This window comes from Simochromis diagramma, unplaced genomic scaffold (genome assembly GCF_900408965.1).
Source record: "Simochromis diagramma unplaced genomic scaffold, fSimDia1.1 OVJJ01000216.1, whole genome shotgun sequence".
Taxonomy (NCBI): domain Eukaryota; kingdom Metazoa; phylum Chordata; class Actinopteri; order Cichliformes; family Cichlidae; genus Simochromis; species Simochromis diagramma.
The window spans coordinates 12,748,219-12,766,653 of NW_024386883.1; the positions used below are offsets into that span (position 1 = coordinate 12,748,219).

General features: G+C 42.7%; 1 protein-coding gene across 2 annotated transcripts; it reads right to left on the bottom strand.

The window, feature by feature from the left end:
- Positions 1-372: 372 nt before the first annotated feature.
- Positions 373-18,003, bottom strand: fgfr4 (fibroblast growth factor receptor 4). Of its 2 annotated transcripts, none has more exons than XM_040032346.1 (21): positions 17,308-18,003; positions 15,119-15,340; positions 12,044-12,231; positions 11,806-11,956; positions 11,612-11,662; positions 10,701-10,970; positions 10,473-10,562; positions 10,225-10,391; positions 10,006-10,129; positions 8,881-9,071; positions 8,617-8,755; positions 8,201-8,394; positions 7,962-8,107; positions 7,497-7,618; positions 7,285-7,395; positions 6,931-7,121; positions 5,272-5,394; positions 4,659-4,729; positions 3,105-3,242; positions 2,761-2,866; positions 373-2,146 (listed from the first exon to the last, which is right to left on the bottom strand). In XM_040032346.1, exons 2-21 carry the CDS (start codon positions 15,204-15,206, stop codon positions 1,970-1,972), a joined length of 2,838 nt encoding a protein of 945 aa, XP_039888280.1. In that variant the 5' UTR covers positions 15,207-15,340; positions 17,308-18,003; the 3' UTR covers positions 373-1,969. The 2 variants fall into 2 exon arrangements, with proteins under 2 accessions (XP_039888280.1, XP_039888279.1); XM_040032345.1 differs by having other exon boundaries at positions 1,970-2,146; positions 15,119-15,337.
- Positions 18,004-18,435: the final 432 nt, after the last annotated feature.

Here is an 18,435-nt window from a genome sequence, read left to right on the forward strand (position 1 = left end):
AGCATCTTTTTAAAGTAAAACCCTCCTTTTTTCTATTTGAACATATTAAAGATATGAAGGTTTTGGGCTGGCGATGCAAATATTGTTTAGGTTTGTCTGCAGTCAGCTCCAGGAGGCGGGTTGAGAATCAGTTGGCATTTTAGCCCACAGGGGAATTGTCTACAGCTGGTCCTGGTGGCAGTGGTGGGGCTGCAAATCTGAATTAAGATTTGTAATTTAAAAGATGGAGGCTTTGTGGATAAAGATAGGGAGAGAAGAGGAGATATTACCATAATAAGAGCCTCTTCATTTGCACACAAGCCCAAGCTATGCCCACAACACCACCCCCAAACTCCCTCTGGTCTGTAGTCACACCCATTAAGCCTGCAAAGCTTTCATTGTCCAGCCAGGCTGCGGACCTGAGGACCTATTGCCAACAGATCTGGCTGGGTGAAGGGTTACGCGGAGACAATAGGTGTCCCTCCCCCTCCTCCCCTTATTTGAAATCAATCACACAGGCTTTCACATTCAGTGTCCCCCACCCTCCCCATGCTTCTCAGCAGTGACACTGGGCTTGGGCCAGCTCCCAACAGAGTCTTCATGCTAAAATCGTCAGTGCTCCTTTCAGAACGAGTCCCACCCTGGACACACTGTCCCTCACGGAGCATTCATGTAAGAGTAGAGCTGTTGTTAAAGGAGCACCACGTAATGTCGCCTCAAAGGTCATGTGGTAGCTTGTATGAGTAAACAAGCCACACTCGCAACCACTGCTTCTTTGAGACACGTTCAAAACTTATCTCAACTGTCTTCTTGTGGTTTTGAACCTTGTCTTCGACTTGAGATTAAAAACAAAAAGAAAAATTGTGGGAGGGGGGGCGGACTTTGTTCCCAAATTTCCCAAGCTGAGGTCATGCTTAAAGGCCCAAGCTATCTATTTTTTTTCTTGCCACAAAAGCATTTAAGGCTTTAATTGTTAATGGATTTTTCATGTCTCAGTCAATAAGTCATAATTCAAAATAAGATCTGCTTTTTTAGATTTAGGGATGCTGTTGGAGATAAATATGAATAAGCTGGTATTTTGGAAAGAAATAGATAGCCCACGACATGACAGGTTTGGCACTTGATTAAATTCCTCTCTTCTTTTGCCCCCAATAGCCTTCACTTGTTGTGTCATTCAGAATAATTTATAAAAGGCAATTGTCTTTCTGTTGTTGATATGTACATAACAATAGTTTAATATTCTAATATATTCACAGGAAATCATCGATTCAGGCACTTTGCTGCCACTACAGCAACTTCTTAGCATGAGAGATCCTGAGATTTAAGACTGTTTTCTCCTTAAATAAGCAACACAAAAGTAATATAATCTTATATAAACAGATTTATATTTAACAATCAGTTTCTTATCTTCTATGATAGCAAAATAAATCTTTTGTTTTTTTGTTTTTGTCAAAATGTCTTTATGACCGAGGTTTTCCAGCCCTGGTTGTGGGTCGAGTTTGTGGAGGAGATCTTTGTCTGCTGCCTTAAAAGAGAGAAAGCACTTAAAGGCATTTCAAGTACCAGGGTCACTTCTGTTGAGCTTTATGCCTCCAAAGCTAAAACTGTTCTTGGGCACTGTTCCACAACTGATAGTCCAAAGTACCGTGATTGGTTTGTCCTCCTTTCTTCTGTCCATGATGTAACACTTCAAAACTCCACCTTGGTATCAAGCGTAGTGTCCTTGGTGCTCCATGTGCAGAGGTGTGTGGCTGTGCATGTATTTGTGTGTGTACGTGTGTTTACAAATGCTATCTATATTCCAGGGCTTTGTCGGATGCCATAGTGGAGGTCCAATGAACAACATCGCATTTATAAATCTTTAATTTACCTTTAGAAAGGAGCAGCAGTCCTTCAGTTTGGTAGCCAGAGGATGTTACTTCATTCAAAAGCCCAAAGTAGTGTTTCCCAACTGTAGTGTTGTGTTTGTACGTATGTGGTGTTCATGCGCCTATCGAAGAGCCGTCTTCGTGTCTATCCGAGAGTGCACGTCCTGGTAGCCCAAGAGGCAGGGGTCGGTGGATAAGGCATCATGGGTAAAAACTGAGTCGTTGTCAGAGGAGCAGGAGCTGGATGTGTCCTCGCATGAAGGAGAGTATTGTTCAAAAGGCGTTGACAGATCCAAGTACTGAGGGGAAGAGGAAGTTGAATTAATAAGAAGAAATTCTAGAGAAATGCACAATTAAATGTTTTTGAAAATTTTCAGTAAAAATCAATAAAGATTGAACTTGACTGGCTATCACACTGCTATTGAACACATTTTGGAGAGTTGTTTTCATCATAGTTTTGGACCACCAGGTCAGCACAGGCTGGTTTTGGATTGGTTGCTTTAAAGATTGTTATGAATGTATCTAAGCTCATGAACGCCTAAAAGCAAACAAATCAAACATGTTAACTTCTGGCACATCTGCAAAGGAATAACAAAAAGTGCTGCAATTTCAGCAGCCAAACACTGTTTGATTTTGTGTTTATCGCTTTGAGTTTATAGGATCAGAAATCTGCTCAGCTCAAGCAGTCTGCGTGCTGAACATCTGGGCTGCAGATTGTTGGTGTCAATGAAAATGTGTGCACACATCTTTATGGTTGCAGACGTTACTGTGTGTTTGTGAATGAGTCTGAAACCTATAGGACTACCATGAGTTTTATAAAGTGAACAGAAGGAAAAATTGAACAACAGTAGACTTAGACATAACACAGGAACATTTACAGGTGGATAGATTGGTATATATGTTTGAAACCTACCTCGTCAGAAATAGACAGGAGCACCCTGTCCAGTTCCTCAACCAACTGTTTGAAGGTTGGTCTCTGGGTGGGAACAGCATGCCAGCATTCACGCATCATCATATAGCTGCAGGAAAAAGAATATAAGGATAATTTACCATAGGGCACATGTTACCACTGCATTCTTTAGAAAAGATCTGGACAAAAATGTGCTATGCTAAAGATATGTAGTTACTGGTGGTAGCTTTAGTGGATCCAGTTTATTTACTGCTCTTTACTTGTCTGCTACAATGTTTCTTAGAATAGATAGGCATGTTTGCTAACAGTTGAGAGTAAAGTTTAAAAAGAAAAGAGGGCTTGCTTACAGTTCGTGTGTGCAGTTTGATGGTTTGTCCATGCGATGTCCTTCCTTCAGCAGCTTAAAAAGTTCCTCAACAGGGATACCAGGGTACGGTGAACCGCCCAGTGTGAATATTTCCCACATCAATACACCAAATGACCACCTGAACACAGAAAGGTAGCATCGGTGATTTCTTTAGTATGAAGCAATTGTTCTCAACTGGATTCGTTCAGCAGTAACCATGGGATAAGTAGAAAGATTAACTCCACTATTAAACAACTGGGCTCATCTGAAGAGTTAAATATATATTTAGTTTTGGCTGCTCCCTTATTTCCCAAGGGGTCGCCACAGATGGATCTTCGCATTTTGTTTGGTGCAGATTTGATGCCAGATTCCTTTTTGAAACAACCCTCCAATTTATCCAGGCTTGGGATAGGCAATAGGGGTATTGAGGTTTTGCAGACACGTGAGCAGTAACCACATGTGTGAAGTGTGACAGCTATGGTGACAATATAGGATCAAGTGAATAAAGCCCCAGCCATACATACTTAGAGGCTGATCCATGGCTACCTGTCAGCAACTTGTCTTGAGGGAAAAACAAAGATTCCCAAACTTGTTGCAAGATGTTGCTGGAGGTTGATGGCAGTTGCTGGGAAAATAATTGCTAAAGGCCCAGTTTGTGCCTATTCCCAGAGTCAAAGTAGAGATCTTTCATAGGTAAAGTGAACAGGTTAGCCACTATACCGTGGACTCACTATAATGCTGAGGAGTTAAAAGTAGAAAAAAGCAGTTGAAACAGCTCACTAAAGCTAGAGATAATGATAAACTGTGAAGACACAGTAGCTAAGTACATTTTTAAATAAAAAAAATCTTTAGTTAACATTTTTGCTAGCAGTTACATTACTAGCTAAAAATACGTATTTAAAGATGAAAAGTTGAAATGGTGACTAAAGGTACAAACAACATTTTTAAATTAACAGTGAATACAGTGAAATTGGTTGCTTATAGATCATAAATAAAGTAGCAGCTAAAAGTGGCATATAAATAATAAGCTAAAACTTTAATAATTAAAAAGAAAATGTTCTAACTACAACTAAGAAACTTGTAGTCATGGGCGATCGTGGCTCAAGAGTTGGCAGTTTGTGTCCTTGGGCAAGACACTTCACCCGTTGCCTACTGGTGGTGGTCAGAGGGCCCGGTGGCGGCAGTGTCCCGCAGCCTCGCCTCTGTCAGTGCGCCCCAGGGCAGCTGTGGCTACAATGTAGCTTGCCATCACCAGTGTGTGAATGGGTGGATGACTGAATGTAATGTAAAGCGCTTTGGGGTCCATAGGGACTAAGTAAAGCGCTATACAAATACAGGCCATTTACCATTTAGTTGTCCAGATCTAAAATGATTTTAACTGAACACATTTCAAAATGAAAGGTTTTCTTGATGTTGCTGTAAAAACATTGGATATCACTCGTTAGCCTTACGGAGAAAAGGTTTCAAGGAGTTTGAGTACAAGTTTAGACAAGATGTGAGAAGGAAGGTATAACACTGATATTTTTGAGACTTTACTGTGATGAGTTGAACTTACACATCACTCTGGTGAGTGTAGACTCTGTCAAACAAAGCTTCTGGTGCCATCCACTTCACTGGTAGTCGTCCCTGAAGAGCAGACACGAACACGTTACAGCCTCTCAGTACCCAAACTTAACCAGAAACTCATCCTAGTTAGTTGCGCCATGCTCCTGCATGTCTCCCATATGATCTTTCCCCTACTCGCTCTTCATCGACTCTTTTCTAATTAAGTCCCATTAAGCCTGCTGCCAGTCAGAGGAAAACATCAAACATCTGGTTTCAGGAGTATTAAAACTGTAAAGGAAACCAGTCAGTAATAAAATGACTAAGGGGCAGATAGGTTTATAAGCAGCCGTAGATATATATGTACCTACCATGTACAGTACTAACGGGGAAGGGTTGTACAAACTGATTGCTAACAATACTGCAGTAGTATTTCTGAGCAAAAAGACATTAGATCGAGGCACTTAAAAAATAGTATTTTTCCTTTGAAACTTGATTTGAGATGTCAATATTTTAGCTAGCTATGCTGGAAAAATTAAAAGAATAACGACAGCTTAGCTGCACCCTAGTCTGGGTGTTAGAGGCGCAAATTCCTAAAACAAATGCTCCTTAGAAATGTTACTCACATTGGTGGTTTTCTTGTAGTAGTCAATCTGGTGGACTCCTCTGGCCAGGCCAAAGTCAGCAATCTTCATCACATTGTCCTCGGTCACCAGAACATTCCTGGCTGCCAAATCTCTGTGGATGCACTGCAAAGAGAAAAGAAGGGGATGAAAAATTCCCAACACGAGCTGTTGAGTCTCCAGATTAAATAAACAGATTTAAAAAATTTGGATAAAAAAAAAAAAACACACACACACAATATATATAGTTTCTAAATATATTGCATGTTTCTTTTGATTTTTAGATAACTGTACGACTTATTTCTCCCAATGCATGACAAGCTCTCAGATTTGTGGCGTGACATTTCCCTGTCTGAAAATGCTGAGGTAGGGGAGGTAAAAATGACTGACTGCAGATTTCCCAAAAAGTTAAAAGACGCGGGAGCCTAAAATCAACACACGGTGCCTCAGTTTGGTGAGGTCCGCAAAAATATAATGTCTTTATATAGAAATCCTGGAGTTTTAAGAAAAACAACCCTTTGCGAGGAAAAAAGAAAGCAGTGTTTGCCCACATTGAATGGATGTCATTAAGTTTATTTTGGTTTTCATTTGAAATAGACGTGGGATTTGTGGGGACGTGCGAAATGAGCCAGTCTTGGTTTGTGGGTCTCCCCATAATGGAGGGTTAGATTCAGGCTCCTGCATTCTTCGGAGGCCTTATAGCCAGAAACCTGATGCCTACACCCAGACGAAGGCTCTGCCGGCCTGTTTGCTAACAGATTTATGGCAGCGCTAAAAAGGACAAAGCCATGCAATGAAGGGACGGACAGATGGATGGAGAAGAGTAAACAGGACTGAAGCTGCAGCAGCTCTCTGCTGAGGAATGCCTGTCTGGGAAAGTGACTGGCAGACAAGGAGACGTGTTGATATGAAGCACGCAAACATGGTGCATGCTGGGAAATTGAAAGGACAAGAAACATGTGGATGGGGGTAGAAAAAGGAGAACCCACAGGAAGGACAAAGAGAGGAAGAACAGCTGGTGCTGCCTCAACCAGACTAATCAATTTGAAGGCCAAGTCCCAAAATACGATGAATTACATGAAGGAACCTGATCCTTTCAATCAAAACCACATTTCTTATATTACAGCCTCTTTGGGGCATATATAACTCTGAAGACCTAAAGAAGTTTAGTCCTGCCCTCATTTTATGTCTGCATTACTCTGTGGGGATTCAGACACACTCCAATAGACAGGCAACCTGTCCAGGTTATCAGGGGTTAGGAAAATAGATGGATTGATGGATCAATATGGATACACATCAGTTGGCCCTGTCTCATAAAAAAAGATGTTCCAGTACAGCTAAACTGGATTCTCAATCACATTTTGAGGGAAGTCTGTTTTCTCCCGGATTATGACTGCTTGTATTGTTTAACTAATATGTCTGTATTAGCATATCTTTGCATATCGTTACTTTGCGTTCCTACTGTTGCTGTACTTGTGATACTAATCTGGTTAGCGTCACGAAAGTTTCTACTTTAAGGTGAACAAATGTTTTTTTTTAGAAACCTAAACAAACAGCCAGTAGAAATATTACTGAAAAGTTGGGGAAAAAATCCAGAACTACAAAAGAAATAAGCTATAGTTACTACTTCTAGTACATTTCAACTCTTTATAGAGAGCTTACTCTTTTAGAGGCCAGGTACTCCATCCCTCTAGCCACCTGGTAGGCACAGGACAGCAGGTCTTTAAAGGTGAGCTGCTCTTCAGGCACCTTAGTCACATCAAAGGTGTAATCCATGCCTGGAGGTCGTCGGGCTCGCAGGTACTCCCTCAGACTTCCTTTGGAAGCATACTCCACCAGCACATACAGAGGGCCTGGGTGGGGACAAGCAAAAACAGGATGAAGGGCTGCAACCACCACAGCTGAAACAATCCCTAAATCAGGCAGATCTTCATTAGATTAATGATAACAAAATGACTTGGGAGGAAAATGAGGAAATGTGTTGGTTCTTATCCAAAATAAAGGTTAGACACTCACCATCCTGTGTACAGACTCCCAGCAGGTTGATAATGTTCTTGTGCTTGTCCATCACCTTCATCAACTCCATCTCTGAGATGAGGTCTGCCAGATCTTTGTCTGTGGCGTCATCTGAGAGAGACATGTAGTTTTATTTAGTTGACATGCTGTTATAAGGAAGATCTGCCAAGTTAATCTCGGGAATTATTTCACTGGTAGTATTCCTTTCTTACCTTTGAGCATCTTGACTGCTACAGTAGTGGCTTGGTCTGGACAGTCCTTGTTGATGCCGTAGGCTTCAGCTCTGACCACCTGACCAAAGCAGCCTTCTCCTAGAGGTTTACCCAATGTTAGACTAGAAAGAGAAAGGGAGTCTTAGTGAAAATAAGTATGTCCAAAAGAAAACTGTACAAATCCATAATTTGAAGCTCTGGTTTCTAAAACTATAGGTTTGATGGAGCCAAAAATGTCTTGCGGGCTTGTTTCTTTTTTGGTTCACATATGATGCGAGCGCTACAATGTTTAAATGAGTACAGATCCCGGCAGCCAAACTAAACTCAGTGAAGAAATACTTTTAGCAAGGAGCAGACGCTTTAAATGTTGTTGAGACTTAACAGTTCAGATTATTTAAATATATATACAAAGCATTTGTGATTGATTATCATCTACATCTCAATAAATAATGACAGATGACTTACTTCTCCCTGGGGAACTCCCAGTCTGGGTCATAGGGCAACTCAAACTCCATGACTCCAGCCAACATTGGTGAACAGCTGGAAGACAGGCGAGCCACCCTCATCAGAGATGCGCTGGACTTCCCTGACGAGTTGGACTCCACTGAGTACTGAAGAAAGAGATAAAGATGTCAGGTTTTAAGAGGTTTGCCTTCAGATGCAGTTGGATCATCCATTGTGTCATAGCAGGTTATGAGACGTACCTGTCTGCGAAGAGGGAACTTGGAAAGCTTCTGCACTGGGAGTGCATCAAATGGCTCCCTTCTGGGGTTGACCTGCATTCGGCACAACACCACGATGACAATGGCCATGATCAGAGCCAGGAATCCACAAGCATAGATAATTATGTCGCTATATTTGGTCTCCATTGTTTCCATAGCATCTGCTGCTTCTTCCTCTGCAGGTACAAGACGAAAAATTAGAGGAAAAAAATGTAATTCAATAGGAGAGGGAACTCAAAACAAGAAATGATTAGTTGAAGGTTTGTGGAGTATTTGATGGCAAAAGTGCTATATATCAATGATTAGCTGACCAAAGCAATGCTAAAATATTTTGAAAAGACCATGCAAAGTAGTGTAGAGTGACTTTTTTTTATATAGTTACGTTGCTTCGTTCTTACCTGAAATGACAGTGAGCCAGGCAGACTGGTGGGCATAGCCAATTGAATTTCCAGCCAGACAGGTGTACTCTCCAGCATCCTCCATGGTAACTTTGGACAGGTAGAGGACCTCCACCTCGGACATGTTCAGACTGCCAGTCTGCATGACACAAAATGCAATGATGGGGCATGATAAGAGAGCTAGGAAGAAGTTAGGTTTGGAAGCTACCAGAGGAGTTGCTGTTAACAACACGTGAAAGGATAGCATCTCGTTGTATTACCAACCTTGAGGACCTGAACGTAGGGGGTCCCGTCAGGACCATAGCGTCTGCCGTTCCTTTCGATGTGCTTGAGCCACTGAATGTGAGGTTGGGCGTCACTGTAGACCTTGCAGTGGAACTGGACGTCACTGCCTACCACTGCTGTGGTGTTGGCTGGCAAACCTGCCTGCAGGATCGGCCTGTGGGGTGAACGCTCTGTTTTTGGAGGAAATCACACGGAAGAGGTAAGCAAAGGGAGCAAAGATTCAGACTGAAAAATTGTTCAAAGATCAAGAGAAACCACTCAATGCATTTGCTCATCTCAAAGAAACAGCAGAGCATATGGAGACAAAGGTTAATTTATCTGTTAAGCATGTATGAAGTTTTAGGCAGGTAATGGGTAATCACCTGACTGCCTCTTAAAGAAATTCATTTATTTAGTCATTTAAAGCCCACAAAAATGCATGCTTTGCAAATAAGCAAAGCATGCTTATTTGCAAAGCATGCTTATTTGCATGCTTTGCAAATAAGCTCCTTAAAATAGCCAGCAATTGTCATTGTCACCCTCAATATGTTTCTATGCTGGCAAAAGACCAGGAAATGTCATTTTGGAATGAAAATTGGTTCCATTAGCATGCCTATTTGCCGCTAGTCTCTTTGATCTGTGGTCACTCTCTCTCTGATCTCGTTAGCTGCCTCGTTAGTCTTTTCCCCCCGTCAGCAGGGACGGAAACTGACCCTGCGGTGGAGAGACAGCGAACAAACGAACAAACAAACCGCAGCACTGCTCGATCTCTTGTCACAAGTCAGGTAGAAAACTGGAGTGGAAGTCTGACCATCCACATCCTGCCCGCCGCAGCCCGACACCAGGCACCCCTGTCACCATTTGCTCACTCGCTCAGTTATCTCCTCTCTCAGACTGGAGCCTTAAATTTGAAGGAATTCTGCTTTTTTGTGCTGACCAATGCTTTTCAGCCAGATTGTATAATCCAACCAATAAAGATTTTCTGTTATTTATGGCTTTAGTTTAGTGCTTACTCGTGTAAGGGTTGTGTTCTTCACTCTAGATGTCACAAGATATGCTTTTTTGTTTATTTTACTTTTTAAATATGAACATTAAATATGAGAAGCATGATCTTTCATGTCTTACCCAGAACATCAAGAACATAGCTGTGACTGATGGAGCCATATTTGTTCTCTACCACACAGGTATAGTTTCCTCTGTCTGAGGGCACAACACTTTCCATCACCAGGCTCCAGTGCTGGTGTCGTAGCTGGCAGAGAAAGTACAAAATTATATGAATAAGAGAGCAAATAAAAACACAATCTGTTTATGTCGCACGAGATGACAAACTGAAACCTTCGTCACCTTGATGCCTCCAATGCGATGCTCTCCTCTAAATTCGCGTCCATTTTTGAGCCAGCGGATGCTCGGCATGGGGCTACCCATAGCTGGACAACGAAACTTCACTGTGTTTCCTGCAGGAACAGCATAGAGTTTCTTCTCCATACGCTGGGGATGTGTCCAATACGGTCCTGCACAGACAAAGAACCGCAAATAAGCCGTTAAAGCACAAAATTCAAGAAATGCAGCTGCTAAATAAACAGCAATTTTACCTCTGTAGAAGTAAACTTGGTCATTTTCAATCTCAGCTGAAGAATCCTCCAAGTCGTTGTCCTCATCGTCGTCCCCAGATCCCAGCGAGTCTGAGACGAAGACATGTCAAAAACCATTTACGGCTGCCTCTAATCCTCATTACTTAAAAGCTTTTTTTTTTAAACCAGTGACTTTATATATAAAAAAAATCCAGTAAAGCATCAAAACTGCACTGCGGGTGCTCTTACCTGCCACAGTGATAGTGAAGTTCCTCACAGGCTCTTTGGATCCCCGGAGAACACAAACATAAACACCTGAATCTTCATATGTTACGTCTGTGATTTCCATGATGGCGCCTCGCATCTGGATCCGGGGTGTGGGCAGAACACGTGCACCCTCCTTGTACCAGTTTACAGCCATGCCGGGCCGGGTGCTCATGTCACAGCGCAGTTTTAGGACGTTGCCTGGCTCTAACAGGAGATGCTCCGTGGTGTCCTCACTCAAGTCCTCGAGAACATCTGCTAAAAGCAGGCATGGTATTAGCTCGCGGTGCTGAAGGCTCTTCTCAAGTTTTTATGATCAGCCTGAACACTCTTTTCGAGCTCTCCTTCTCCTTCTCTTTATTTCTTTTGTAGCTCTGATTATCTCACCACAGAGCCCAGTCTAATCGCTATTCCTTCAGTTATGACCTTCAGCTCCTCAAACTCCATTATCTCCAGTCCCCACATACACACAAGCACAATGACATTGCCATGGAGACAGGGCCTTACTGACCCGAGCCACCTCCACTCCCCCTTCCCCTCTTCATCTTTTTGTTCCCCTGTGAATTGTTATGAGACTGAGAGCGATCTGGCTAGCTCCGCAAACTCCCTCAAAAAGAAGCAAAGAAAAGAAACAAGAAGGAAGGGAGACTGAAGCTGATGAACATGTCGCAATGTGACAGCGGTCGCAGAGTGAATATAAGGGGTGGTAAAGGCTCACTAATGATCTAAGAGACCAAAGAGAAGCAAAATCTGTGGAGGTGGATGCCAAGTTTAGAGCTCTCACGGTTGGCAAACATACCACTGTATGGTAAATGTATACTTTCACTTCTCACACCCAAATAGATTTTATTTATTTTTAAAAAGCTCTAAGTGTAAAAGCTCCAGAGTGAGGTTACCTGAGGGGATTTTAGTAGCGGGCATGTCCTCAGTTTGGGAAATGATAATCCCTGTGAAAGGGAAAAGTTGTCATTTAAAAAAAGTAAAGATGTGGGATGTTAAAAATTGACACTAAGCATTTCTATCTAAACAACATAAAAAAATCATATGCCTATAAATCCCAAATATTCATATAATGATAAGTCTGCCTTACCAGGCAGGACCTCCAGCCATGCTGACTGCATGGCCTGCACTGTCTGTCCCGCATGGGTGTTCTCAGCCATGCAGATGTACTCGCCAGCATCCTCCAAAGTGATGTTGGACAGATGGAGAGTATTCACCTTGGATGATATGTTCTGCAGAGGCTGCGTGACAGATTATTTTAGAGTGATGAGAAGAGAACACAGTGCAGAGGACAATAAAACTGCTGACGTTAGCAGATCTGTTCTCACCGTCAGAGCCCTGAGGCCAGGGGGTCCTCCCTGGTTCTGACCTGGTTCGCTGACATTCACCTTCAGCCACTGCACCTTTGTGCTTCCTGGTCTGTGGACTTTACACATCAACTTTGCCTGACCACCAACCACTGCTGTGGTGTTTTCTGGGTAACCTGGAACTATCAGAGGCCTAGTGACCCGAAGATCTGGAAACCAAATGTGGAGATGGAGGAGAGAAAGTCAGAAAAGACAGATGATCAGTCATATCTTTTTCCTGTTATTGAGATTTGTTTCATTGTTATATTTCAGATCAGTGACAGCCTCCTTATTTACTCTTTCTCTCAATCTTGAACCTATTTCAGGCTTCACAGTACAGCTATTTTGCAGAATAAAGGAATCAGTAAACTGCTACAAGTCGTCGTAGTCTCAATAACCAAGTGAACAAGGCAAAAATTGTCAAAACACATCCTGGCGGTTTCATTTTACCTCTGAAAGGTCCGGCAACAGAAGCACACCATGTTCCTAAACAACCACAGACATTTAATGCTACCAGGAACCGGTGATAGAGTGCCCTGATAACCCAGCCACTATGGTGTCACCCTCAGCTACAGTGCCATCCATTCAGTGGGTCACTCACCCACTCACTTGCTGGAGCATATGTGCGCCCTGGCTAGAGACCTCGCTTTCTGCTCAGTCACTCAGAACGAGCAATTTTCCAGGGCAATTTTCTGTCTGATTGCTTCCTGCGAGCGCTTAGTGAAAGGCAATCTGTTTCCCTGTCGGAGTGAAGTGCTATCTCTTTTTCCAAACACCAGAGTACACGCAGGTAATCCTTTCAGGAACAAATATACAGTCACTACCTTCTGAGTGGAAAATGAGAAATGGCAGTTGGTCAAAAGCAAATGAAAGAAACACCTTGGAGGCAAACAAACTCAACACTTCGTTTGTTTACAGGGAGTCAGAAATGTGAAATCCCAACAAGTCACAATTTTATCTAGTTAAAAAAAAGTTAGGAAAAAAACCTGTAAATCAGAGAGCTGAAGCACACACACCATACCCACGCTAATGAACTTGCAGAGACAGCGACGGTGCCCCAGAGATGAACTCGCAGCAGAGTGTGAATTGCCACCCAGAGGCGAGGGGGCAAACAAAACACAACACAACACAAACAAACCCGCTCAGCTGGTGCGAGCCAGCCAGCCGGCCAGCCAGCCGGCCAGCCGGCCGGGCTGGCAGCAGAGCCTCGTATGGTACAATGAAGAGGCATTTGTGGCCCAATGCAGGAACGTACAGCAGCAGAGCCCTCAAATATGTACTTTTATCCAATTAGGTTTACTTCCAGCAGGCTAAAGAACTTCCCAGAATTATCCAGTTTCTGATTAACTTTCAAGGAAAATTGCTGGAATTCATTACATTGTCAGTTTGCAGCTCCCACTTATAATTACAAAGCTATAATGGTTTGGGGGCACACATGCATGTTAACATACGCCACCACAGGAAGTATGCATTCAGCATTATTTTATACAAAAGCTGCATTATAGCTACTTCTTATGATGTATAAAATTAATGTCGCTAACAACTGCTGCATTTCCATTTCATAGACATTTGATATATATATATACATTTTATTTTTAAACAAAATTGATCATCCAGTCATCCTCTAATCTGTGACATGTGTGGTTAAATTATGTCTTATGTTTTATTTTTGGTGATTTACAGTCAAGTACAGAGTTTATAGACAAAAATCTTAACTTAGACTTTTATATAATCTAATGATGTAGCAGGGAAAAAAATCTGGACTGAAAATGAGTTTTCCTTTTGCTGCAGCATACAATTAGCAACATTAGATATATAATTATATTTGACATGCGCTCGGAGCGGGTTTCAAATTAGTAACTGAACATAAAATACCCACAGAATTGTTTCAGGTGATTATTAAAAGCTTAGTTAAAGTTTGTTTATAGCCTACTACAAGATTTAGTTTGGATAAATAAATAAAGTTGGCAGCTTGGAAGGTGTAGATTCTATTATATACCAGAAGTTAGGAAAATGCCGGTCACTGTTTCAAGGCCAGTTGCTGCTTTTACAGCTCTTGTTTTTCTTGACTTTGGACATTATGGTGACCATCAATCAAAGCACCAGTACATGAACTGGTGCAGACAATTTATGCATGTAAAATACAAACCCTGATATCCGGTGCATGCTATTAAAATCTAACTGCTTTTATAACTGTTTGACTATTTACTCACATCTCTTGAGGGGCTTTTTTTGAAGCCCCCTCTTGCACACTGTCGTCGGAACAACAAGTCCCGGCTGGCCTCGACAGCCCTGCAGTCTAAACTGGAGCCACAGAGACGGCTTCTGTTCTCTGTGCCTCAGGGACAACCATCCACCTCGACTTTCATCAATCTACACACATCCTCAAAAAGAATGTCACCCCAAAGTCCTCTAATCTTAAGTATTAAGCCAGTTTATTTTGCAGCAGAAGATAAAATTATTATCACACATAATAGTTTTGTTTTTGAAAGCTGGCTGTATAAAAGGCTGATTGTGGCTTACCTCAGTAGAAACATTTTAATGGCACCTTAAACTAACAGTGCCTGGTGCACTGCATTGGCTTCTGTTTATAAAGCATCAGTGAGAAGGCCCTGCCACCCCCCCCCCCCCCATCCTCTACAGCTGGCACGCAGCCAGGCAGATTTACACTTCCGTGCCTCAGGGCCCCGGACAGATCGGGTAGCGCCGTTTACAAACGCTGAGAGCTTCCGACTTCTTCGCTCTTTCTGACTCTCGCCTACAAGCTCTCGTAATCATTTTTCTGTCACCCTGCCTCCCTCTGGGCTAAACTTTCTAAGGAGGGAAAGTGGACTGGTCCACACAATTCCAGATACATAACATATTTTTAAGAATTTAAAGCAGCTTCACTCCTAGTCAACAGATGAATAAAAATGAGACCTGCTATCTGGCTGTGATCAACCCCCCCCCCCCCCCCCTCCCCAGCCATATGCTTATCTAAGGTTTATGCAAAGACAAACCCCAAGTGATCAAGTTAATAATAACTGTGTGATATCAGAGCAGAATTTCCTGACTTACCTTTTATTCTTAAGCCATCGGTGGTTCTGGCCGTGACTCTGACCACCAAACAGAGCAGCAGAATACAGAACAAGCAGACCCGCGTCATCTTCTGTGGGTGACGTGCGTGTTTTGTGGGCTAAAAGGGAAAATTAAACGTTGGAAGCCTATTCCGGGCCTCACACTCCACTCGCTGGCATTGGCAACTTCAGAGACCCCCAAAGTCTGTAAACGTGGAGCCTGCTGGGAAAAACAAACACATGGCAGACAGTTATCTGCTGATCAGAAACCTGATTCTCTGAGGAGATCTAGCAGGGGAGCAGCTAAAGACACAAACTTTTCTGTTCACTTTTAAGCCAGATGGCAAAAACACAAACAATTGTCAGGCCAAATAGTTAAAGAGAGAGCCTGTATTGACTGTGAGCAGCTGTATTCTTAACCAGATGTCCTGCTATCTGTCCCACTCGTATGCCTCACATTGTCCAGGCTCTCCTGCGTGATGAATAAGGAGCAGGGCTGTTACTGCCTGTTGTTTGTCAGTGGATGGTGCTTGGTCTGTCCCGGGATAATGGGCCCTTACTAGGAAAACACTTGAAACTTGCCAGGAAGCTACAGAATCTGAAGGAGCAGCAGAGAGATTGGACTAAAAGTTGATGAGACTTCAGGTTCAGGAGGTGGAAACCCAAAGACAGGAGGAAAACAGTGAAATGGGTGGTGGTGGTGGTGGGTTTTCAAAATCTGAAATGCACTGGTGTTCTTACCTGTTCTTACCCAGATCTGGTAACAGGGCCAGCTACAAAGGCAGTTTTATGATTGGTCATTGTATTTTCCCTACTTAATCTGTGAATCTATAAAATGCTATGGTGCCTTGAAATGTTTTTTTTAATCTAACAAACAGTCCAGAACCACAGTGATATCCAGCTTACTATTAAAGAAGTCAATGAAAAGCAGCAACTCCTCAGAAATAATGGGGGGGAAACAGAAAAAGCAGAAAGCTGATTACTAATGAATTAATAATATTGATTTTCACTTTATGAACTGAAGTTTCAACTCAAATAAACAATTGCAACTATTTTTCAGCTCAAAATAATTTTCACAGTATTGTTAGCTGTGAGTTTTACCTCCAGATGTTGTTATACGTTAGGAATGATCGATAAACCTGTTTTAAACATTTTGACTCGCATAGAAAGTGACATTGAAGTACAGAGGTTATTAAAGCGGTCTAAGCATCTGAATGCGGACAAACAGTAAACTGACAGTCTGTAGGAGCGCTAAAGGAATAATACACTGGTTTTCTTTTTTCTGCTGCAAGCACAGCAAACTGAGCACAGGCGCCAGATCCTGGTGCGTGCGCTCCATGCAGGCAGGCCGCGCCCACACACACACAGATACGCACGCACGAACACATACACACACTGTTTAAAGAACCAGCTTGCTGAATGAAACGTATTCTTTCTCAATTAAGGACTGGAAAACATTTTTCTCCTGCTGCTGCTAATTCCGCTGGCACGCAGCCTTCCCGTATTCAGCTGGAGCCAAAACACTTCTGCTGTATTGTACTTTTATATTTCAGTACCATAATCCACGCTCAATAAAGCACCTAAGAGCTGTATTAATGTCACACCGTGCGTGTAGTTTACAATCAACTCAAGAACCGACGAATGAGAATCGTTGTTTGTTTCACAGTTAAACCTAGAAGTTTGTAATTTTGGAGCCAGCAGGTGAGCCCCCCCCCCCCCCTCAGTCAAAAACTTTGATCTGCAGAATAAAGGAGCTGATAGTGTTTAGATAATGTTCCTGAAAAATACTTTAATTAAATGTTAAAAAGGATGATCAATCTTTCTTTCACGCGTTAATGGCACTTGAAGTTCAAACCCCGCTTTGGGCGATATAAACAATCTTTTCTCCTGACAAGTGGAAAGTTCAGTGTCTACTAATTGATCTGTTTGCTTTCATTGGGAAACACGCATAAAATTATAAATCTTTCGTCTCTAAACCCCCCGATTAACTTTAAATTAACTCGTTGGTGGGTGAAATTACACTGTGTGTTCTATCAGTCCTATTCGGGTTTTTTTTTTCATGATGGATGGTGGCATTATATGATCTATAACTCTCTGGTAATCTAGCCCCCGGTCCACCGTGCCTCCTGATAGGACAAAAATGAATGAAACTCAAAGAAGCTCCAGCTGTCTCTGTCTGTTTTCACCCACCTTTGCTTTGGGTCTGTCCTTGCAGTGATAATTGGCACCGGTGTGGAAATCACTCCTTGTCCCGGTTGATCCGAGCGAATATTGAAATCCTCATTTGGAGAGCCACTTTTCCCGGTGTATCCTTCCCAAAAATCAGTCTGTGAGCGTGTTTCAGCTTATGTGTATCCGACTAAAATCGAAGCTGAGCCTTAAATCCATCAAAAAACACGAACGACAGCTGTCGGGCTCTTCCAGTGACCCGGGGGAAAGCGTTGCGATCCCCGGGGCAAAGTCCACTGCAGGCTGCCGCTCAGAAGGCTAAATCCACGGAGATAAAGAAAAACAGTCAGGGAGCGAGGAACTTACGAGTAAGAGTTGTATGAAAATGCTGAAAATGATCCGATTTATAGAGACGGGTACAAAACAAAAACAAAAACAAAAAAAACCGTGCCCCGTAGTTCAGAGTCCCTTCTTGGTTACACTGCAACACCGTTTTTGGATACGCGCGTCTTTACGCAGCGCTTCTTCAAGTTCCACTGCTCAGTGTGTTTATCCCACTAAGCTCTGCTGATCAAATGTGGGGCTCAGCCTCCCTCCACAGTCCTGTTTCGTTCAACTGCTGAGAGAGAGAGGAGCAAGCGACTGCGTCCTTCGCACACCAGCCCTCCTACAGCACCCTGCTGCTCTCTGGACGGCAGTCACAACAACAATGGTCTGAGAGCGGCCAGGGGAGCAGGAGGAGGAGAGAGGAGGGGAGAGGATAAGGGAGAGAGAGAGAGTGAGAGAGGGGAGGGGTACATCCCTGCCACCCCCCTCACAAAACAGCCCCATGCTACCAAAGAGCTGGCAAATAAAACCCAAGACTCTCTCCCCCTCTCTCTCCTCTCTGCAGAGTTGAAATCTAAGTCTAACGGTATTCGGTATTAAAATTGCTAGAAGCATTTTTCTCTCATACAGTAATTAGCCACATAAATCACGCCACAGACGAGTTTTTTTTTAAGGTGTCATAATTTATTGGGGGTTAATTGCCCTTTTGAAGACACAAGCAATTAAGTCGTTTTTGTGAGTGAATGTGTGAGAACTGCCTCCCTGTTTAATTGCCTCAATGAAAAAAAGCTAAACAACACAAAACAGACAATGGCATTTAAA

Bases quoted from the DNA above. Each gene is read 5' to 3' on its own strand.
- fgfr4 (XM_040032346.1), bottom strand. From the start codon at position 15,206: ATGACGCGGGTCTGCTTGTTCTGTATTCTGCTGCTCTGTTTGGTGGTC. The intron at 10,563-10,700 runs GTAAGAGCACCC...TCTTCGTCTCAG, and splicing joins CTTCACTATCACTGTGGCAG to ACTCGCTGGGATCTGGGGAC. The intron at 8,395-8,616 runs GTAAGAACGAAG...TTGTACCTGCAG, and splicing joins CTGGCTCACTGTCATTTCAG to AGGAAGAAGCAGCAGATGCT.